The sequence below is a fragment of the Furipterus horrens genome, unplaced genomic scaffold (genome assembly GCF_987537825.1).
Source record: "Furipterus horrens unplaced genomic scaffold, mFurHor1.1.pri manual_scaffold_4, whole genome shotgun sequence".
NCBI lineage: Eukaryota > Metazoa > Chordata > Mammalia > Chiroptera > Furipteridae > Furipterus > Furipterus horrens.
Window position 1 is genome coordinate 168,892 of NW_028327174.1, and position 19,511 is coordinate 188,402.

At 62.4% G+C, this 19,511-nt stretch overlaps 2 protein-coding genes across 2 annotated transcripts; one reads left to right on the forward strand and one right to left on the reverse strand.

The window, feature by feature from the left end:
• Nucleotide 1: 1 nt before the first annotated feature.
• NCAPH2 (non-SMC condensin II complex subunit H2) lies at nt 2-12,635 on the reverse strand. Its single transcript, XM_090272206.1, has 19 exons — nt 12,389-12,635; nt 7,386-7,487; nt 4,405-4,460; nt 4,220-4,301; nt 4,077-4,145; nt 3,867-3,946; nt 3,646-3,785; nt 3,346-3,429; nt 2,794-2,924; nt 2,087-2,158; nt 1,835-1,901; nt 1,566-1,673; nt 1,435-1,488; nt 1,076-1,318; nt 906-977; nt 752-807; nt 573-674; nt 336-485; nt 2-269 (listed from the first exon to the last, which is right to left on the reverse strand). The coding sequence occupies exons 1-19, from the start codon at nt 12,494-12,496 to the stop codon at nt 129-131; spliced, it is 1,917 nt and encodes a 638-aa protein (XP_090128332.1). The 5' UTR covers nt 12,497-12,635; the 3' UTR covers nt 2-128.
• A 111-nt stretch (nt 12,636-12,746) lies between these two features.
• On the forward strand, nt 12,747-17,262 carry LMF2 (lipase maturation factor 2). Its single transcript, XM_090272207.1, has 14 exons — nt 12,747-12,906; nt 13,402-13,655; nt 13,782-13,810; nt 13,923-14,131; nt 14,205-14,383; nt 14,786-14,927; nt 15,096-15,230; nt 15,303-15,408; nt 15,480-15,576; nt 15,664-15,846; nt 15,983-16,151; nt 16,245-16,356; nt 16,429-16,525; nt 16,599-17,262. Exons 1-14 carry the CDS (start codon nt 12,813-12,815, stop codon nt 16,887-16,889), a joined length of 2,097 nt encoding a protein of 698 aa, XP_090128333.1. The 5' UTR covers nt 12,747-12,812; the 3' UTR covers nt 16,890-17,262.
• Nucleotides 17,263-19,511: the final 2,249 nt, after the last annotated feature.

The following is a 19,511-nucleotide window of genomic DNA, read 5'->3' on the forward strand; positions in this document are numbered from 1 at the left end:
GCAGGTGGGATGACACCACTTTATTAGGCTGGGCCAGCCAGGACGCAAGTGTAGAGTGAGCAGACGTGTGCCCGACGTCCATGGGGGACAGGCTTCCAGGCCCGTCCCCCAGTCCCAGTGCTCCCCGCTCAGGGTTGAACCATGGAGGGGGCGGTGTAGGCCTGGAAGCGCTTGTGGGCCCGCTGGTGTGTGAGCAATCTCAGGGACATGGTATCCACAGCCGCCTCCAGCCCCGGCTGCTGGGTGATCTCTACCGTGTGGTCATTGGCCTGGAAGGACAGAGCGTCAGCAGAGCCAGGGGACCACTTCCCTCCCGTGTCCTGAGGGCCACTCACCAGTTGCAAGGAGGCTAGCATGGCGCGACACACCTCGAAGGCAGGCTGGCCGGCCACCAGCTTTGCAAAGGGACACCACTGGTTGAGCTGGCTGAACCTCGAGACCATCTGGTCCCCATAAGTGTGGATGTCAAAGGGCACGTGCTGCTCCTTCAGGGGGGAAGGGCAAGGTCCTGAGGCAAACCCTGCGGGCAGCAGGGGGATCTGGTCCCCAGCAGCCGCCGCCCCACTGCTCACCTGCTCCTGGAGCAGGGGCTGGATGCTGGTCTCCCAGTCCCGGACACGCTGGCTCAGCTCTGTCTCCTGGACGAACTTCTGAGACGTCGTGATGAAGAGCTCCTACGGGAGCACCACGGGCTACAGCCTCTGTCAGGGGACCGTCACCCAGCTCCCCGCCTGCCCCAGCCAGGACCTACCACATTCCTTCGGACCAGCTCCTCGTAGCTCAGGGACGCTGGCACCGCCTCTGCTTCTGGAAAAGGGGCCCTGGTGAGCTGTGGACCATACCTACTTCCCCCTCCCCTGTCCTTGAGGGGGCACCTCCTGCCAGCAGCCCACTCCTAGACCTACCCAGGTCTGCAGCCTCCCCAGGCTTGGCCTCCTCGGGCTCTGTGTACTCTTCAGGCTCTATGAAGTCATCTGCTGGGGAGTGGGGAGGCCCCAGCAGGAGGCAGGTCAGCCTGCATGCCTGTCCTGAGCTGCACGGCCCCCCCGCCCCACCCCACCCCACATGCACCCACCTGCTTCCCCCAGTTCCTCTAGGGAGTCCTCCAGGCGGTCCTCCCCCGCCGGCCACAGCCCTTCCGCGGCCCTCGGCAGCCACCGCTCAGCCACCTGTGCACAGGGTCCGTGAGGCCACTGCCCTCTCCCACCTCCGGGGGCCGCGTGGGGGCCACAGTGGCTGGTACTTGCCTCTCTCCTCCGCAGTTTCTGGAGGGTCTCCAGCTGCTCCCTCACATGTTTCCAGTACAGGACCTCCATGTCTGTGCACAAAGGCCTCATGAGGGGCTCCGCGTCCTGCCCAGCCCAGCCCAATCCACCCAGCACCTTGGGCGTCCCGAGGTGGAGAGGAGGCGGACATGCAGGGCCCCAAACTCACCTGCGAAGGATGGGCCCTTTCTCCGGGGCCGCCTGCAGTCAGCGTGGTCAGCATCTACGAAAGAAGGGGGTCACCAGGCCCAGGCCAAGTCCCTCCCCGCCCCAGCCCCATCCGGCCCCACCCACACTCACAGGTGGCCAGGTACCACTGGTGGAAGTCCTGCAGCTTGGCAGCGCCCTTCCTCTTGCGCTTCTGTCCTGGCGCCTCCTCCACGCAGGCGGGCACCGAGCAGGGCCTACCTGGGGGCAGAGACTGCGTCTCAGAGCACGACTGAGGGCCCCAGGGTAGACCACAGCCACACCAGGCTCCCGGCGGAGACAGGACACACCGCACCCAACCATCTTTGGCTCAGCAAACCCAGCCACAGACACCAGGCGGAGGTGTCTCTCCACCCAATTACCTTTCTTAAAGGGCTTAGAGTCCAGGGAATTGAAGGGATCCAGGCTCTGCCAGGGGTCCGGAGTCTCCTAAGCACAGAGTACAAGCAGTCTCGGAGAGTGGGGGGACATGTGCTCTCCCCACAAAGCCCAGCACTGAGTGCAGTGACAGGCAGGGAAGGACTGGTCACACTCAGCCCAGGATCCAAGGGTGGAGGGCCTCGGGCACACCCTCCCTGCCAGTGGGGCCGGGGGTCTGGGCCCCACCGCCTCACCTTCAGCTGGGACACGGGCTCCAGGGCCTCCCGCCTCTCCCGGAGCTCAGGCCTCCTGGGCTGGGCAGTGCTCTGCAAAGGAATGGCCGCAGAGATGCCCTCCTTTGCTCTGGGGCAAACACCCTGCAGAGACCGTCTTTGGGGGCAGCAACTGCAAAGAGCTCACGGGCTAAAAACTGAAACCTCTAAGAAAAACTTCAGGAAAACAGTCTAGTGAACTAGTGGCCGCGGGGAAAACAAAGGACAGAGTAATCCAGTCAGCACTCGCGCAGCCACCAGCCGGAGCTCACAAACAACACTCCTTACGTGCCAGGGCTGCCCTGAGCTCCAGGGCTGGAGCCCGGAGCCCACCTCTGGGGCCGAGGGAGGCACCAAGGCCTCCAAGGCGCCCCCCCGCCAGACTGGCCTCGGAAGAGGCAGCTTCAGAGACCAGCTGCCATCCTGTGGTCAGTGAGCACAAAGGCCTCGGACCCTCGGCCGCCAGCCCACCCGAGGAGCAGCAGCTGATCTGCTGCGAGAGGGAAGGGACATGGAAGCCGCTGCCCAAGAGGCGGGGCGCAGGGCACACCCTCTGCCCCAGCGCGAAAGGGCCAGGGCAGGGAGCCTGGCCCCGGGACAACCTTCCTCCCGGAGCGAGTGTGGCGGCCGCAAACCTCGGGCTGCCCAACCAACGGCTCAAGCTTCGCAGGCCGCAGTGTGGGTCCCACCTGCTGCGGGCTCCTGGGCTCCTGGGGCTCCAGAGGGATCTCAGGGGCCACGGCCTCAGGGAGCTCTGCCGCGCCCTCTGCATCCTCATCCTCACCCCCGCCTCCGGGCATCGGGCCTTCTGGAGAGGTGCCTGGGCAGGGGAGCAAGAGACCTGTCAGCCCCGAGGAGCCCGAAGCAGACAGCAGGTGGGGGCTGGCCCCTGGCCTGAGAGGCGGCACGTCTCAGCCTCCTCCGTCAGACCCAGAGAACAGAGGGAGGCGTTTTACACTCCCCTCGACAGGCTGCGGTGCCTATTTCTCAGCTACTTTCTTCTCTAAATGCTGCCGTCTGTCTGCCCAGAGAGGAGGCCTGGGCATGGGCAGCAGAGCCGCGGGCCACACGGGGGCAAGGCCTGGCCTGGGCACATGGGCCCAGCTCGGAGGCACCACCGCCCCTCACTGCTCCCCACGCCTCCCCCAGCACAGGCGCAGAGGGGCGGGCAGGCTGGGTCGGATGAGCAGAGCCCCGTCCCCACCCCCACCCCTGGGTCCACCAGCATGACTTCTTCTCACCTGGCTCCTGGGACACACTGGGCCCAGGGACCGGACTCTTGCTCACAGACACTTCCATTGGCTGCTCCTCAGCCCTCCCAGCCTCTGGGAGAGACGGCGGTTAGACAGGTCACCCCGGCCCCTCCCCCAGGGGCCCGGAGGAGCCAGGGCTGGGGAGGGAGAGCAGGCAGGCAACAGGGCCGAGTGACCAGCTCCAGCAGGCCCGTCTGTGGAGTGGGTGACGGGGAGCAGAGCTGGTGGGCACAGGGCACCCAACAAGGAGCCCAGCGCCAAGGCCCTTCCTCCCACCAGGCCCCGTACCCAAGGCCTCACCCTTCCTCGGCAGCAGCGTCTCCCTGGGGGACATGCCCACCGGCTCCAGCATGAAGGCTCCTCTGGGGTGAGGGGTGCACGTATTCATCCTGAAGTCCTTCCGGCTGGCCAGGACCTCCCCCTGGCAGCTGTGCGGACAGAACCACAGCCGCTGCAGAGACCCCCCTCGGCAGTGCACCCCGAGCCCCGCCCCAGGCCCAGGCCCGAACCTGTACAGGGGGTTGTTGTTCTTCTCCGTCTCGTCCAGGGCTACCAGGGCCATGGGCAGGAGGGGGACGACGACCACCTCCTGCACCGGGGCCAGGAGTGAGTGAGCCGTGGGTCCCGTCGGCTCCAGGTGGGCAACCCATACGGCACGGCCACACCGTCCAACGCCCCCCGAGCTCCACTCGGCCCCGCCCACGGGGAAGGGCACTCACAGTGGGGGCCTGCTCCGGCCTCAGGTCCACGTTAGCGCGGGTGTCGGGCAGGTCGTCCAGCGACAGGAACTGTGGGGACAGTGGGCTCAGCAGCGGCGCCAGCCAGCGCACAGCCGCAGCGGCCCAGCCCCAGGGAACCTCACCTCGTCCTCCACCGGCTGCGCGGCCCGGGAGCTGGTGTCCCTGCCAGCCCCGTCCTCCCGCACGGACAGCTGCCTGGCCCGCCTGGGAGAGAACCAGGGCATTGGTGTCCGGAGGCTGCAGGGGCTCCCGAGCCGCACGTGGGGCACACACAGGCCCCTCCCCGGGTTCTGCCCCCAGGACTCACCTCTTCCCAGAAATGAAATCGAGGGCCTGGTAGACGAGCGAGTAGAGGTATTCGACCTGGAGGCCGGGAGCAGGAGGTGAGAACACAGGAAAGAGCCCGCCCCTGCTGCTCCAGGGCCCTCCCGGGGCCGCGACCCGGACGCCCGTGCCCAGAGAAGCCCACTGTCCCCTCCAAAACCTCTGCACGAACCCAGCCCACGCGGCCAGCGAAAGCACTCCTCTGGCTGAAGAGAATCACTCCCGGCTGCGGCCCCTCCTGTGTCCCACCCGCGGCCCAGCACCCAGTGCCCAGCGCAGGGGGCTCTCTCAAGGCTGCGGCAGGGCCGCCCCCCGGCTCCTTCCCCTCGGGGCCTCTCCCTGCCGCCTCGCCCCACCTCCAGGAGCCTCTGGCCCGGCACCACTCCAGCCACAACCCATGGCGCCCACCAGCACCCACCGGCGGAGTGTGCGCACGGTCCTGTGGCCTCTGGGTGACCCCACCCGGGAGCGCACACCGCCCCCTCTGCTCAGCCTGCCTTTTCTCTCACACTGGACTCCGGACACAGTGGCGAGCGACAGACATGGTGGCCCTGATGGCAGGGGTCCCATTTGGTAGGAGAAATAAGCACGAACTGTTCTAAGTGTTTGCCACGCCCGGGACCCTGCTCCGCGCTTCAGCGCCGTCCGCCCGAGTCGGTGCCCCGCTGCTCCCGGCTCGTGAGAGAACAGACTCGGGTGCACACCTCCCCCCACCCCCGCTCCCGCCCCACAGGCACGTTTCCTAACCGCCGAGAGCCCCCACGAGACCTGCAGCCTGGGGGGCAATGAGCAGCGAGCTTGGCCCAGCCCCACCCCCCGGACCTGTCTCCGGGGCCCCCTTTTCTGGCGCCCCAGTGAGCTGACAGCAGCCACGCCTCACCCACTTCTTTAACTGGGACCTTTATTTCTGGGTGGGCCAAAGCAGCCCCACCGCGGCTCTCTCCTGGCACTTCTGTCCTAAGCCCCTCCTGGTTTCGCGGTCCCCAGCTTTAAGGAGTGAGAGAGAGAGGAAACGGACTCAGAAGCACTCGCCCAGGGCAAAGCCGGGCCCAGGGCTGGCGCCCAGGGTCTGTGAACCTCGGGCCCTGCTGCCTAGCAGAGCAGCCACCGGCCACGTGGGGCCGCAGCAACTGAAGCTGGTTAGAAATTAGTAAATCCCACAAGTCCTCAGCCACACTAGTCACAGTGTGAGGGCTCAGCAGTCCCCATCTCATGGCACCGTCCCAGCACTCAGACAGCCCCGCTGGGCCGAGGACCCGGGGGCTACAGCCCCCGCACCTCTTCAACGTCCTGCCGTACCTGCCTCATCACGTATCTGCCCGTCTACCTGTCTGTCAGCTCCTCTGGGTTTGTGCTTTCAAAGTCTGTTGCAGACATTCCCTCTTAGGACAAACGCAGGATAATAGACTATCTAGGACAAAAATCAGTAAAGTTTCAGGCTATCTTAACAGCCCGTAGGGCCCAGAGGCGCGTCCACCGTGTCCCCTGCCAGCTCGGCTGCCACCACATCAGTCCCTTCCGTCAGCTTGGGACAGCCACTGAGCCCCCACAGCCCCGCTAACCCGCATCCCTGCTCAGGACCGCGGCCCGCTTTCCTCGCCGCTGGGAGAGGCCCCAGCCAGGTGCCCCTGTGCCCCAGAGCAGTGGGTGCACTTCCCCTCCCTCAGGCCACCGATGCGCTCCGTTCACTTTATTGTACCCCCTCCCCCAGCAAAGACTCCGCTTTCGCCAAATTCCACCCTCCAAACTCCCTACCCAGCAGCGGACTCCCAGCAGCGGTCTCGTATTCTCCCGTTACGGGAACTGGGGCCTTGGGCATCCACTCCCGGGATCCCTGTGCCCAGCTTCTCTGCTTCAGTACTGACGTCTCCCTCCAGCCTCCAGGGCTGAGGCGCAGCCCGACCCTGACCTGTGCTCACTCGTCTGGGATTCCGTTCAGCCCTCTTCCTCCTGCTCCCCTCCGGCCCCACCTCCCCGGCTGCCCTCCGCGGTGTGGCTCCGTGGTTCCAATCCCGCGGTCACCGAGGGGCATTTAAGATACCCTCTCGGGAGCATGCCCGCGCCTTTCCCGCCCGCTCCTCTCGCCCCCGCCGCCCCCACAGACTACCTTTGCCCTTCTCCCCCCTGAGCTCCAAGGGCCCCTTGGCCTCTGTAGCTCGTTTCCTGAGCCCGTTTCTTCTGCAGCTCACGCCTACCTCTGTGACTTCCTAAACGAACTCTCTCTTCTAGTTAGAAAAAAGAAAATGCCGGCGCCTGCCGCAGCCGCCCGGGCTCTGACGTAACCAGTCTGGGGGAGGCCCAGGAAACCACGTGGGCTGCAGCCTGGGTCGGAGCCCCGGCTTCAGGCTCCTTCCTTCCCTTCCCGATGAAGTTCCTGCAGAGGAGCCCACACTGACCCTGAGCACCTCCTCACGCCTCCAGAGTCCCCACGCCAGCAGTCTGGCCTCCGCTCCCTAAATCCCCAGAGACCTCCTAACTGCAGACCCCAGCTGACACTTGGAAATCCTTAGTGTGTGCGTCCAGTTCACTGAAATCAGCCTTCTTGGTCCGAGGAAACCTCCACTGCCCTGACTCCCTGCCGGGACACTGTCTCGATTGCGTTTCTCTGGCTTCTCCTCTTGTGGGAACCCCCCAAACCCTGGGTTCCCATGGTGCTCCCTCCTTTCTGCTTTTCCTCTTAGTCTTCAACAGGCTCTCAACCTGGGGACCGGACAGCGTGAGCTGGATAATTCTTTGCAGCATGGGGCTCTCCTGTACATTGACGGATATTTAGAAGCAGGCCCTGCAATTTTAAATCCAAGCTTTCTGTTCAGTGTGAAAATATAGCGAGGAATTCAGGAAGGAAACAAGAGGTGTCAGCAAGGTGGGTCAGAGACAGGGTGGGCCTGCCACCTGCTCCAGCAGCACAGAGGCCCTGGGTCCTGCTCGACACTGAAGCCCCCAGAGCAGGGCCAGGGCACCCACCTTCTTGCTGTAGACGCAGGCAGAGCCCTGGATCAGCAGCGCAGCCTCCACGAAGTTCATCGTGGTTTTGCCTTCGTCAAAGGAAACGCAGATCTGGTCCAACTGCAAAACACCGACGGCTCAGTGGGAAGCCAAGCACGTGCCTGTCTCCCGGGTCACCCCCCCACTCCCCCCTCCTCCCAGCGCCTCGGGCCAGTGCCCCTCCCTAAGAGGAGCCCTCAGACTGACACACTGGCTCTGCCTGGGGCTCACCTCTTGTCCACTGTTTTGGGAGGGTCTTTGTACTTCCCCCCACTCCCTGTAACCTGAGCCCGGTATTTGGAGGAGGGAGCCCCCAGAGTGCCAACCACAAACAGCCAGCGGCACACCGGCTCCCCACTGCAGGCACTCCATGGCATGCCCTGCAAGTCAGACTCGGACAGGCCAGCAGGAAGGCTCCGCACCAGGAGAGGGAGGGGCACCTCCGGGGCAGGGAAGACAAGAGACCAAACGCTGGGGTCTCAATCCTTTGAGCAGAAAACTCAGGAAACATTTCCGAGTGAGTCCTCCTCCTTCCTGTGACCCCTGAGCTCCCAGCTCCTATCGCCTCTTCAGTGTCAGTGTCCCCTGCCAACAACTCCCAAATCCACGCAGGCCACCACCAACCCCCGAAGCTGCAGGGGCGTCTGTAGCTGCCATCCAGGTCTCTCCACCGGGAGACCCACTCGTCCCGGACGTGTTGTCTCCAGCCTTCCCTCCGGCCCTTCCCCACAGCCTGGCCCTCCCATCTGCCACGCTCTTGGCCTGGAACACCACTCAAGGGGTCCCAGGTGACTCTTCCTTCCACTGACTCGCCCAGACTTCTGGCCGTCCTGCAGGCTGGTCTGGCCACGCCTGGGCCTCTCCTCCCTGCGTGCACTGTGAGCAGTCAGGGTAATTCCAGCCTTCAGCCTGGCGCCTGATGCTGGTGCCCAATAAATGTTTGATGAGCAAGCGGTGACGTCAGAGCTAAGCCTAAAGGCGACAGGTGTCTCCTGTGGTCACCGGCCCCAGAGGAGGGGAATGGCTTTTCAGGAAGAGCAACCACCACACAAAGGCCACTGCTGACAGCGTCCAGCTACTTAGGAGAACGAGTATCATGCAAACGTGTCCAAAGCATACTGCGCGCGGGGGACTGAGGCAAGACATCAGGCCCTCGGGCGGTTCCACGAAGGGGCAGTCTGGGAGGATGCCACCAAGGGGTGACTCCTACTGATTCCTGAAGGACAGGGAGTTATGGGCCAGGTCAGGGGGAAGAGAGAGGAGACAGGAGCACAACAGCCAAGTCCAAGCAAACAGATGTTTGCCTGAAAGAAGGGAGCAGGCAGAGGGGGCGGCCGGGCCCCCCAGACCCTGAGTGGCCCTTCTCTTCAGTGACACTCTAGTCTTGGCTGGCCACCTGCTCCCAGGACCTCACATTCCATTCTCCTCCTAATGACTCCCAAGAGCTTGCTCCCAGGTTGGACCTGCCATCTGTGCCCAAAGCTGTAGTCCCACTGCCATTTGAATGGCTTACCCGCAACTCACACTGAGCCCGAGGGGTTCCTCCCCACGCCACCTGCCCAGGGGCCCAGGGTCTGAGCGCCCTCCCCCTGCTCTCACCTCCCCTGTTCACCCCACGCCTGGGTCCCTATTCCACCCTGACCTGTCTGCTCCTGTCCACGGTGACCGCCGTCCTTCCAGCCCCCCACTTCCCTCCAGTCTACTCTTCACACACCCGCCAGTGCTTGTCTTAAGACATAAGTTGAATTACATCATGGTACTCAATCCTAATAGCTTTCTGTCACTCTCAGGAAAAAACCCAAAACCCTACACAGAGCCTCCCACGCTGACCAGCTTTGTCTCCGTGGCCTGCTGACCGCTGCGTGCTGCACAGTGGTCACTTGGCACTTCCTGGTCCTCTGCTGACCCAGCGCTTTCCCACCTCAGAGCCGTGAACTTCGTTCTCAACGCCTGGTTGTTCTTCAGCTCAGTGGGACTAAGCGAGTTCTTTCATCCCAAACAAAGGGGGGGGTGTCCCCCAGTCAAGCTCTTCAGGGAGCCCTTGACCTCTCTCCAAACCTCTCGCCAGTCTGTGATCGCACAAATACTCATGCAGTGGTGCGGAGGGTGGACCCATCTCTGACACCCACTAGCCAGGACCTCATGCATGTCACTTAACCCCTCTGGAGAACCAATGCTGGTACTAGCGGGCCTTCTGTGAGTTCATGTGCACGAGCCTTGGCGGGAGCACGTGCGGAATGTGGGGCGCTCATTACCACTCCTGTGTGACTGCCTAGGGCTGCTCCATCTCCCCAAGAGCGAGGCAGGGAATACTGTTCACTTGCCGCTCTTTTCCAAAGGCCCCGCAGGCTTTCCGCACATAACAGACGCTCAAGAACAATAAATCAATGGGTGGAAGAAGAGAGCAATGTAATAAGATCCGTTTTTAGGAAAAAAACATTCTAGCAGCTGTATGGAAAATGAAAGCAGGAAAAAAGACAAAATCTGAGTCATGACTGGAGGGCAGGAGGCAGAGAAAGCTAGAGGAGCCGACATGGGAAGCAGGAATGGGAGTCACAGGCATCCAGGTGCCCTGCTTGGAACCTGAGTCCACAGTAGCCCTGCCCAGTTCTCTGCATTTTCTCAGCCTACTGTGTGTCCAACCAGAGATCCACCACCATGTCAAGTGTTCATGTAACAAACATTTATTCTGCCTCTACTAAGTGCTGGTTACCCTGGCTGGTTTGGCTCAGTGGATTGAGCGTCGGCCTGCGAGCTAAGTGTCGCTGGTTCGATCTTCCAGTCAGGGCACATCAGAGAAGGAAAACTCTGATTCCAAAAAACCTCCGCTGCCTTGCGGCATACCTCTTCAGGGGAAAGGCTAAGGGAGTAAACCCCGACAGAAAATCCGGAGCCGGAGTCCCTAAGGCTGTTTGACGTTGTAGTCAACACCGGCAACTCCTGCGGCGCACCTGAAGCCAAGCTGTATTGACTCCGTCTTTCCCTTGGACCCTTCAGCTGCGAAGAGAGGGGGGGTCTGCTGCATGGGCAACAGCAGACCCTCCATATCACCCTGCCCAGGCTCTGTAGCTTCAGCTTCACTGGAGAGGACACTCCAGCGTCATCGCAAGATGTCGATTCAACACGGGAGGAGACAGATACCGTGTCACTACCGAGTCGGACTGCACAACCATTCTCGGTGGTGCAGATAGACTCTTAAGAAGCTATACCATCGTCTCTCGAGACGGACGGCTGCCGCCGACTAAGTGCTGGACATTCAGTTAAGCTAAAGTGAGAGAGAGCACAGATATGGTCCCTGCCCTTGAAGAATTTACATTCTAGGGTGGAAACAGACCATAAATAAGGTAATACCTTGTTTAAACACTCTAAAGCACATAACATACCATGACAGAGAGAACTATTTTAGATAGACTAATCAGCTCACATTTAAATAGAAACACAAAAGCTAAGAAACAATGATATGTAAAAAAAAAAAACAAAAAAATAACCGACACTGGGTGAAGACCATGCCCAGCAGAACAGAAGATACACTCTCAGCCAAGATTGAGCTCGGGTCTTGCTGGCTGACTGGCTGGGAAAAGCAGGTGAAGAGCCCACGTGAAGGACCAGATTCAGAGGAGGAAGCCTGGATTTTATTCTGAGAGCAACGGAGGGCTGCTGAGGGGTTCGGCAGGGCAGTGCTGCAGCCCAGTGTAAATCTGTCCGCATCACACTTGCTGCTGGATGGGGCGTGAACTGGATGGAGCCAAAACAGCGGGAGGGAGCCCCGGAAGGAAGATGGTTTTACATGAATCTGAGCCAGGTCGTGGCCTGGACCAGAGAAAGGAGAACAGATGGACTCAAGTGAATTCACGGGTGGGCCGGCTGTGGCGTGTGGGGTTTCACTCGAGCAGCTCTTAGCGTTCACCTTTGGTTGAACAGTGGTGCCATTTACCAAGATCAGGAAGACTGGGATTTGCGCAGGAAAATAAAGAGCTCCATGTTAACTATTAAATTTGAGATGCCTTGTGACATCTACGTAGAATGCCAAGTGAGCAGCTGGATACACAAAATACTCAGAGAAAATATCCAGGATGTCCTCATACAGGTGACATTTGAACTCATGGAAATAAATGAGACTCTCAAGGGCAATGTGTAAGGAGGTGGCCCAGGACCCACCGAGGTGCGAGACATGGACAGGCTGAACAGGAAAGCAAAAGAAGGCAATGAAACCTGATGAAAATCAGAAGGGCACAACCTGTTTCCAAGACGAGGGAGTGGTTGGCCCTGAGCCGGTAGCCCAGTGGGTCAGAGCATCGCCTCGGTGCGCCAAGGTTGCAGGTTCGCTCCCGGTTAGGGCGCATCCAGGAACCAACCAACCGATGCTGCATGAGTAAGGGGAACGGGTCGGTGTTTGTTTCTCTCCCGCTCCCTCCCTTCCTCTCTCTCTAAAATCAATCGACCGATCAATGAAAAAGGAGGGAGTGGTCAACCCAACAAATGCTGCCGAGCTGAATCGGAGGACACGTCCAGCGTCCCCCGGGTTTGATCGGACGGAGGTCACTATCGATCCGGGCGAGAGCAGTGGAAGGCAGCGCAGAAACAGCGCGGACAGCTCCTCACGCCGTGGGCACCTTAACCCAGTCGGTGTCGCATGGCAACTACAGTTACACGTGAGGAAAAGACAGAAACGCCGGCACCGTGGTCTGGATCTCTCAGGCACCTGACGTGCACATCGACTCTATTCTGTTCCACCAGAAAGAACGACGATTGCCACCCGCTAAACCGGCTTCCTGCCTCGCTGATGGGTGACGCGCAAAATGTAATGACAGCTCCGGGCTACGTCGCCGGGAGGCAGCGACTGAGCTGAGGAAAAAGAAACGAGCCTGCGGACAAGTGCGGCCAGAGCGCCGGCGATACAGCCCCGGAGGCGGCGGGCCCCCCACCAGCTCCCGGCCCGGCGCCCCGCCCTCCCAGCGCCAACTGCCCCGGGCCGCCCTCACCTCCTCCAGATACTCGCCCAGCTGGGCCGCTACGTCCACCTCCCAGTTCTTGGTGAGGTCGCGGATGGGCTGCAGCAGGTGAGCGAAGCGCGCCTCCACGTCCTCCATGTCCGGGAGGGGCCGGGGCGGCCCGGGGACCGTGGGGCCGGCTTCGAGGGGAGCCAGTGTCCTCAGCCCGCCACTGGTTCTGGCGCCATTTTGCTGTTCCCGCCCAGGAAAGTCCGTAGCGTGCGGCGCCGCGCGCACATCAATGACGTGAGCGACCAGGGCGAACCCGGACCCTGCGCAGTCTACGCACGCTAGAGGCGGGGCGGGCGTGGGGGCGGGGAGTGGGGGCGGGGCCGGGGGCGGGGTTTTCCGTTGCGCTGGCGGGGCGGGGCCTGAGGGGCCCGCGGGCTTCTGTCCAGCCCGGCGCGTAGCGGACATGGCGGGCTCCCGGCTCCCGCGGCAGCTCTTCCTCCAGGGCGTGGCCGCCGTCTTCTTGTTCGCCTTCGCTTCCCTCTACACACAGATCCCGGGTGAGGCTGCCCAGCGCGGACCCCCCCACGCGCGCCCGTGCCCTCTCACCTCCCCACTGGCACTCCGCTGTCCTAGAGCGGGAGTGAGGTCCAGGCCTTGATGCGTGGGGCAGGGGCTGCGGTTCGTGTCCTGCGGGCTGCAGGGTTTTGGGGGTAGGAGCGCTTGCAGGGGTCCGTTTCCCGTAGGGTTCGGGGGACAGAGCCAGAGGCAGGTGGGACCACACCTGGGGGGGCAGGTAGCAGACAGGGCTCTGACCTGGAGGAGGGGACCCGGGCTGGTGAGGCTGGGTTTGGGGTGGGGGCTGACCTGGGGGCGGAGGGCGATCCGCAGGTTCTGCCCTGTTGGGGTTAGAGTCTTCACGTCCTGCCCTAGGTTGGGAGGGAGAGGCTGCAGGTCTTGGCCTGAGAAGGCAGATGTGCAGACCGTGACCGGTGGGGGGAGTCGGGCATCCCGCGGCAGGGTCCAAGCCCTGGCCCTACCGTGCCCTCCCACAGGCCTGTATGGCACCGAGGGCATCCTACCTGCACGGAGGATGCTGCGGCCGCAGGGCAAGGGGACCTGGCAGCAGCTGTGGGAGACCCCGACGCTGCTGTGGGAGGCTCCGCGACTCGGGCTGGACACAGCCCAGGGCCTGGAGCTGCTGAGCCTGCTGGGCACCCTGCTGGCCCTGGGCGCCCTGCTGCTGCCCCAGCTGCGCCACCTCCTCATCTACCTGCTGCTTTGGGCCGCCTACCTGTCTGCCTGCCAGGCAAGTGGGGGCTGCCTGCTGCCCCCCACCTCCACTAGGAACCTTGTCTCCAGCTCACTTCAGCCCCACCCACCCTCCCTCCCCAGCCATATACCTCCTGCTCCCTGACAGCCTCTCTCTCTGCAGGTGGGCCAGGTGTTTCTTTATTTCCAGTGGTGAGTGACTTTGGGGGTGGGGCGGGATGTGTTTGCCTCTCCTGGGAAGACCCTCTGAGGGGAGTAGCCCTGATGGGGAGAGGGTTCTCCGTGCTCTTCCTTCTCCCCTTAGGGATTCCCTGCTCCTGGAGACTGGCTTCCTGGCTGTGCTGGTGGCCCCGCTGAGGCACCATAAGCAGTCCGCCCAGGGGGGGCTGGCAGCGGCCTCGCCCCACGAAGCTCTCCCCTTCTGGCTCGTGCGCTGGCTGCTGTTCCGCCTCATGTTCGCCTCGGGTGTGGTCAAGCTGACCAGCCGTTGCCCCACGTGGTGGGGGCTCACTGGTGAGGGCCCCAGCCTGTCCATGGGGCAATTTGGGGGCTCTGCCCTGCCTTGAACACCCACTGTCACCTGCAGCCCTCACCTACCACTACGAGACGCAGTGCCTGCCCACGCCTGCCGCCTGGTTTGCCCACCACCTGCCCGTCTGGCTGCACAAGCTCAGCGTGGTGGCCACCTTCCTCATCGAGATCGCCGTGCCCCCTCTGTTCTTTGCCCCGGCTCGGCGCCTGCGCCTGGCTGCCTTCTACTGCCAGGTGAGTGGGGCACGAGCCACCAGGAGCCAGGCAGGACGTGGCCTTCCTCCGCACTGCCCAGGGGTCCCCTTGCGGGCAGCAGGCCTTGTGGACAGAGGCGCCCCCCAGCTGAAGGTGTGCAGATGTGCCTCTGGGGCTGGCACGGCCTTGCAGCAGGAGGTCAGGCCCTGCTCAGCAAGGGCTCCAGGTGTGCTGACCTTGGGTTTTCTCCAGGTGGTGTTGGGAGCCGTGGGAGGTATGAGCGGAAGGTAGAGGGGTGACGACAGAACAGATGCCAAGTGAGGCTGAGGAAGGGGCAGGATGCCTGCAAGGAAGACTAGGTGTGGGGTGTGGGACCTCAAGGGCCCGGGCAGGGGGTTGCCACCCTGAGGTCGGAGCACAAACCCACCCCCCACCCCCCAGGTCTTGCTGCAGGTCCTGATTATCATCACTGGCAACTATAACTTCTTCAACCTGCTCACCCTGGTGCTTACCACTGCCTTGCTGGATGACGAGCACCTGGCTGCCAAGTCTGGCAACAGCCGCCACAAGAAGACCCCTGCCTGTAAGTGTCACCTGTCCTGGCAGCCAGCCGTCCTCCCTCGAACTGCTGCCATGGCGTCTGTCTCCTTCCCCCGGCAGCCCCCACTGGCCTCTCCCCTGGCTTCCTAGCCCCCTGGCCACCCACCCTCCAGCCCTGCTCCCAGCTGACCGTGACTATTCCGCCCTGCAGCCTGGCCCAAGGCGCTGCTGGCCCTGCTGGCCCTGCTGCTGGAACTGGCCGTCTGCGGGCTGCTGGCCTGGGGCACCGTGCACTACTTTGGCCTGGAGGTTGACTGGAAGCAGCACACCATCCACTCCAAAACCAGTGAGCACCCGCTGGGTCCCAGGGGCGGGGGGCTGGGCTGGGCCGCCCCTCCTCACACCCTTCCTTGCACAGTCTTCACCTTCCACCAGTTCTCCCAGTGGCTGAAGATGGTGACCCTGCCCACCATGTGGCTAGGGGGTGCCTCCCTCGCCTGGGAGCTGCTGGCCACGCTCTGGAGGTACACGCGGGGCGGGGGCGGGGGTGCCACCCTGCTGTGCAGAGCAGGGCTGACCACATTTGCCCCCCCAGGTGTGCCCGGGTACGAGGGCGGCTGCGGAAGCTCTGGGCCACAGCCCAGCTGTCCGTCTTCGGCACTGCCACCGTGGCCATGTTCCTGGTCAGCCTGGTGGGTAGCGCTTCTCAGGGCACCAGGTGAGGGGGCTGGGGGGGGGGGCTGGGGGAGCACACGGAGCCTCTGCCCACCTGCCTCCAGGTGCCCTACTCCTACGTGGAGCCGTCCACCCACGGGCGCCTCTGGGCAGGAGCCCACAGCCTGTTTGGCGCCGTGGAGCACCTGCAGCTGGCCAGCTCCTACGGCCTCTTCCGGCGGATGACCGGTCTCGGCGGGCGGCCTGAGGTGGTGCTGGAGGGCAGCTACGACGGGCACCACTGGACGGTGAGCGCTCCACGGGCCCTGCCTGGGGCACCTGGCAGGCTCCACGGGCAGGGAAGGGGTTGGGGTTGGGAGGAGGCAGCGGAGGGGGGACCCGGGCCCAGCCGCCCTTACGAACCCTGAGCTGCCGCGCACCCAGGAGATCGAGTTCATGTACAAGCCCGGGAACGTGAGCCGGCCGCCGCCCGTCGTGGCACCTCACCAGCCGCGCCTCGACTGGCAGATGTGGTTCGCCGCCCTGGGCCCGCACACGCACAGCCCGTGGTTCCCCGGCCTGGTGCTCCGCCTGCTGCAGGGCAAGGAGCCAGGTGCGGCCCGGCCCCGGGTGGGGGGGCTCTGGGGGTGGGGGCTTGCGGGCCAGACTGAGGGCGCGGCCAGCTGAGCGCCCCACCCCCCAACAGTGATCCGCCTCATCCAGAACGACGTGGCCAGGTACCCTTTCCATAAGCAGCCGCCCACCTACGTGCGGGCCCAGCGCTACAAGTACTGGTTCTCACAGCCCGGGGAGCAGGGGTAAGGCTGGCGCACCGTGGGGGCTGGGGGCTGAGATCCGGGAACCCCCTAAAGCACCGTGTCCTGTCGCAGCCGGTGGTGGCAGCGCCAGTGGGTGGAGGAATTCTTCCCACCCGTGTCCCTGGGGGACCCAACGCTGGACACGCTGCTCAGGCAGTTCGACCTCCAGGTAAGAAGGCGTTAGCCAGGCTGGGGGAGGTGTCAGGGTGACCCTGGTTGACTCCGCAATCCTGCCCCTCCAGGACAAGAGCCCACTCCGGGCCCGCGGCTCCAGCAGCACCCTCTCCCAGGCCCTGCACTGGGTCCGGACACAGCTGGCCCCCCTGGAGCCCCCTGCTCTGCTCTGGGGACTTGTCCTCGCAGTGGGGGCCATTAGGGCCATGCAGGCCCTGCTGGGGCCCCGGCCCTCCCCTCCCCCTAGGGAGGAGAAGCACCGGCCCGCGCCCAAGAAGGACCCGGGCGCTGCCACTAACCAGGCTGCTCCAGCCCCCAGCAACCACAACAGCTCCCAGGCCGCCCGGCGGAAGAAGTAGCTGCATGCTGTCGGCCGCGTGTCCAGAGAAGGCTGGGGTCCCTGGCACGTCTCTAGCCTTCTGGAGCAGGACATGGCCCAGCCACTGTGCCTTAGCCAACTGTCCTGGCAGACGCAGGTTGGGGTGCTGCCCTCGGGTCAGGCTCTGGCTGCCCTGCTGCTTCCAGGGCCCGTTTGTCCCCCATGCCAACCACGTCCCTCCCCAGAGCACCCTCTCGCCTGGACAGGGGCCCAGGAGGCGGGTGGATGACCAGCTCAAGGCCCTTCCCAGGATGCTGGGATCAGACTGTGGGTGTCCAAGTCTGGAGGGGCCTGGGGCTGATGCGCCGGCCCCAGCACCTGCACGAGGCAGGAGAGCCAGCATGATACGTCTCCACACCAGCCCAGCCCGTGACTTGACTCGGGTCGTGAGCCAATAAAGGCTTCTTTGTGCTTAACACGTGCCTGACGTTTTCTTCCCCCTGGGGAGGCCTGAGGACACTGCTTCTGGCCGTGGGCACAGCCCAGGTATTGTCCAGCTGTCACAGACCTGGCTTCTTGGTGTCCTTGCTCTCCCATCGTCAGTGCTCCCCTTTGTCAAGTGGGCACGAGAGCCTGGTGCTGCCCGAGACCCTGAGCCTCAATCCGGCACAGCCTGGCCAACTTGTCAGGTCCACACGTCCAGCCTTCGAGGCCAGTCACAGGTCTGGGACCTGGAGCCGTCTGAGGGCCCGAGAGCTCACCGGAGCCCAGCCCCTTCCTCTCCTGCTCCAGCCTCCTCGCTCCAGGAGAGAACAGAACGGAGCACTGCACAGTACTCGGGCCAGCAGTGAAGGAGAGCTGGGGAGGCCGGAGCGGCACAGCTGGCAGGTCAGAGAGGCATGGAGCGCCGCTCAGAGTGGGGGAGACCTGAGAGGCCACTGAAGGAGCTGGAGAGGGTGCAGGCAGGCAGGGGGAGTGGGGGAAGGGGAGGAGCCAGCCGGGGCCTTGGATCTGGGTGGGAGAGGGCACTGTCCAGGCTTCCACTGGGGTTCAGTTGTCAGGTTGCTGGCCGCTGTGGGCACTTAACTCGGCCTCCTCTCTGCCCCTGTGCTCACCCACAGAGCCCCGGGCCGCTTGCCCGGGTGCCCAGCTCCTCACCACGTCACTGGCCCCTCTGACCAGCCCAGGTGGGCGGAGCTACATGCTCAGCCTATGCCCACAGCCACTCGTGACACAAGTGGACCCGTGACTTGAGCTATCAGATGGCTTCAAAGCGCTCTGACACGTGGATTACGTGATCTATATGTTGACTTTTGGTTTAAGGCTAATACACCCAGAATTCAAAATTCTTGTTTTCTTCCTTAGGCTTTTAAACTCAGTGTATGGATTTCTCTTTTGTAGTGTTACTTCTTCTCTGTTACAGCTCTTTCGAGATACAATTCGCACAATTCAGCAGCTTTCGGTGGGTTCGCAGCGTGGCGCATCTATCACCGTGGTCAGTCTAAAACCTTTTCATCTCTACACCTGAGCGGGCATCTTCCGACCCCCCACCCCCACCCCATGCCCTAGGCAACCGCTCATGTACTTACATCTGTTTCTGCAAAGTTACCTATTCTGGACATTGTGTATAAATAGAATTACACAACTTACGCTTTTATATCTGGCTTCTTTCACTTAGTGTAATGTTTCTCAGGTGGGGCTGCGTATCAGGACGTCTCTCCTTTTCACGGCTGAACAGCACCCCGCTGCATGTTTATACCACGTCTGGTTAGGCATCTGTGCATCGATAGCGTCTGGGTTGTTCCCAGCCCCTGGCTACTGTGAATACCAGTGCTGTGGATATGAGCGTACATCTCTGGTGGAGTCTGTTTGGGTCTCTGCCTAGGAGCGGAACTACGGGACCCTACGGCAGCTCTGGGTTAACTTTTTGAGGAATCACCAAACGGTTCAGCACGCGGCAGCACCATTTTGCATTCCTTCGGGCAACGTACCGGGGCTCCACTTGCTCCACATCCTCACTGCACTGATTTTCCCTTTTCTGTAGCATCCACCCCAAGGGGCATGAAGCAGCCTCTCACGGTTATTGTGACTTGCGTTTGCCTGGTGACTCACGATGCTGAGCATCTTCTCACTTGCTTACTGGCCATTTGTGTGTCTTCGAAGAAATGTCTATCCAAGCCCCTTGCCCATTTTTAATTGATTTTTTGTTTTTTTGTAGCTGAGTTGTAGTTTTTTATATATTCTGGATATTAATCCTGCATTAGCACCAGCTGGTGTGGCTCAGTGGATTGAGCATTGGCCTGCCAAAGGAAAGGCCGTGGGTTCGAGTCCCAGTCAGGGCACATGCCTGAGCTGCAGGCCAGGTCCCCCAGCTGGGGGTGCACGAGAAGCAACTGATGGCTGTATCTCTCTCACATAGATGTTTCTCTCCCTCTTTTTTCCCTCCCTCCTCTCAAAATAAATAAAGGAAGTCTTTTTTTTTTTTTTAATCCTGCATCAGATATGCATTTGCAAATGCATGTAGCTTCCTTTTCTGCAGGTCATGTGTTCACCCTCATATCATTTGATGCATGAAAGCTTTTGATCCCTGTGACCCCTGACTGATCTATTTTCTCCTTTCCGGCCCCTGCTTTTTGTGTCACAGGTAAGAAATCACTGCCAG

Excerpts from the sequence above, each read along its gene's own strand:
- NCAPH2 (XM_090272206.1), bottom strand. The coding sequence starts at position 12,496 with ATGGAGGACGTGGAGGCGCGCTTCGCTCACCTGCTGCAGCCCATCCGC. Across the intron at positions 4,302-4,404 it reads GATTTCATTTCTGGGAAGAG|GCGGGCCAGGCAGCTGTCCG; the intron begins GTGAGTCCTGGG and ends GTTCTCTCCCAG. Across the intron at positions 270-335 it reads TGCTAGCCTCCTTGCAACTG|GCCAATGACCACACGGTAGA; the intron begins GTGAGTGGCCCT and ends CTGTCCTTCCAG.
- LMF2 (XM_090272207.1), top strand. The coding sequence starts at position 12,813 with ATGGCGGGCTCCCGGCTCCCGCGGCAGCTCTTCCTCCAGGGCGTGGCC. Across the intron at positions 15,231-15,302 it reads CACCATCCACTCCAAAACCA|TCTTCACCTTCCACCAGTTC; the intron begins GTGAGCACCCGC and ends TTCCTTGCACAG. Across the intron at positions 16,526-16,598 it reads TCAGGCAGTTCGACCTCCAG|GACAAGAGCCCACTCCGGGC; the intron begins GTAAGAAGGCGT and ends CTGCCCCTCCAG.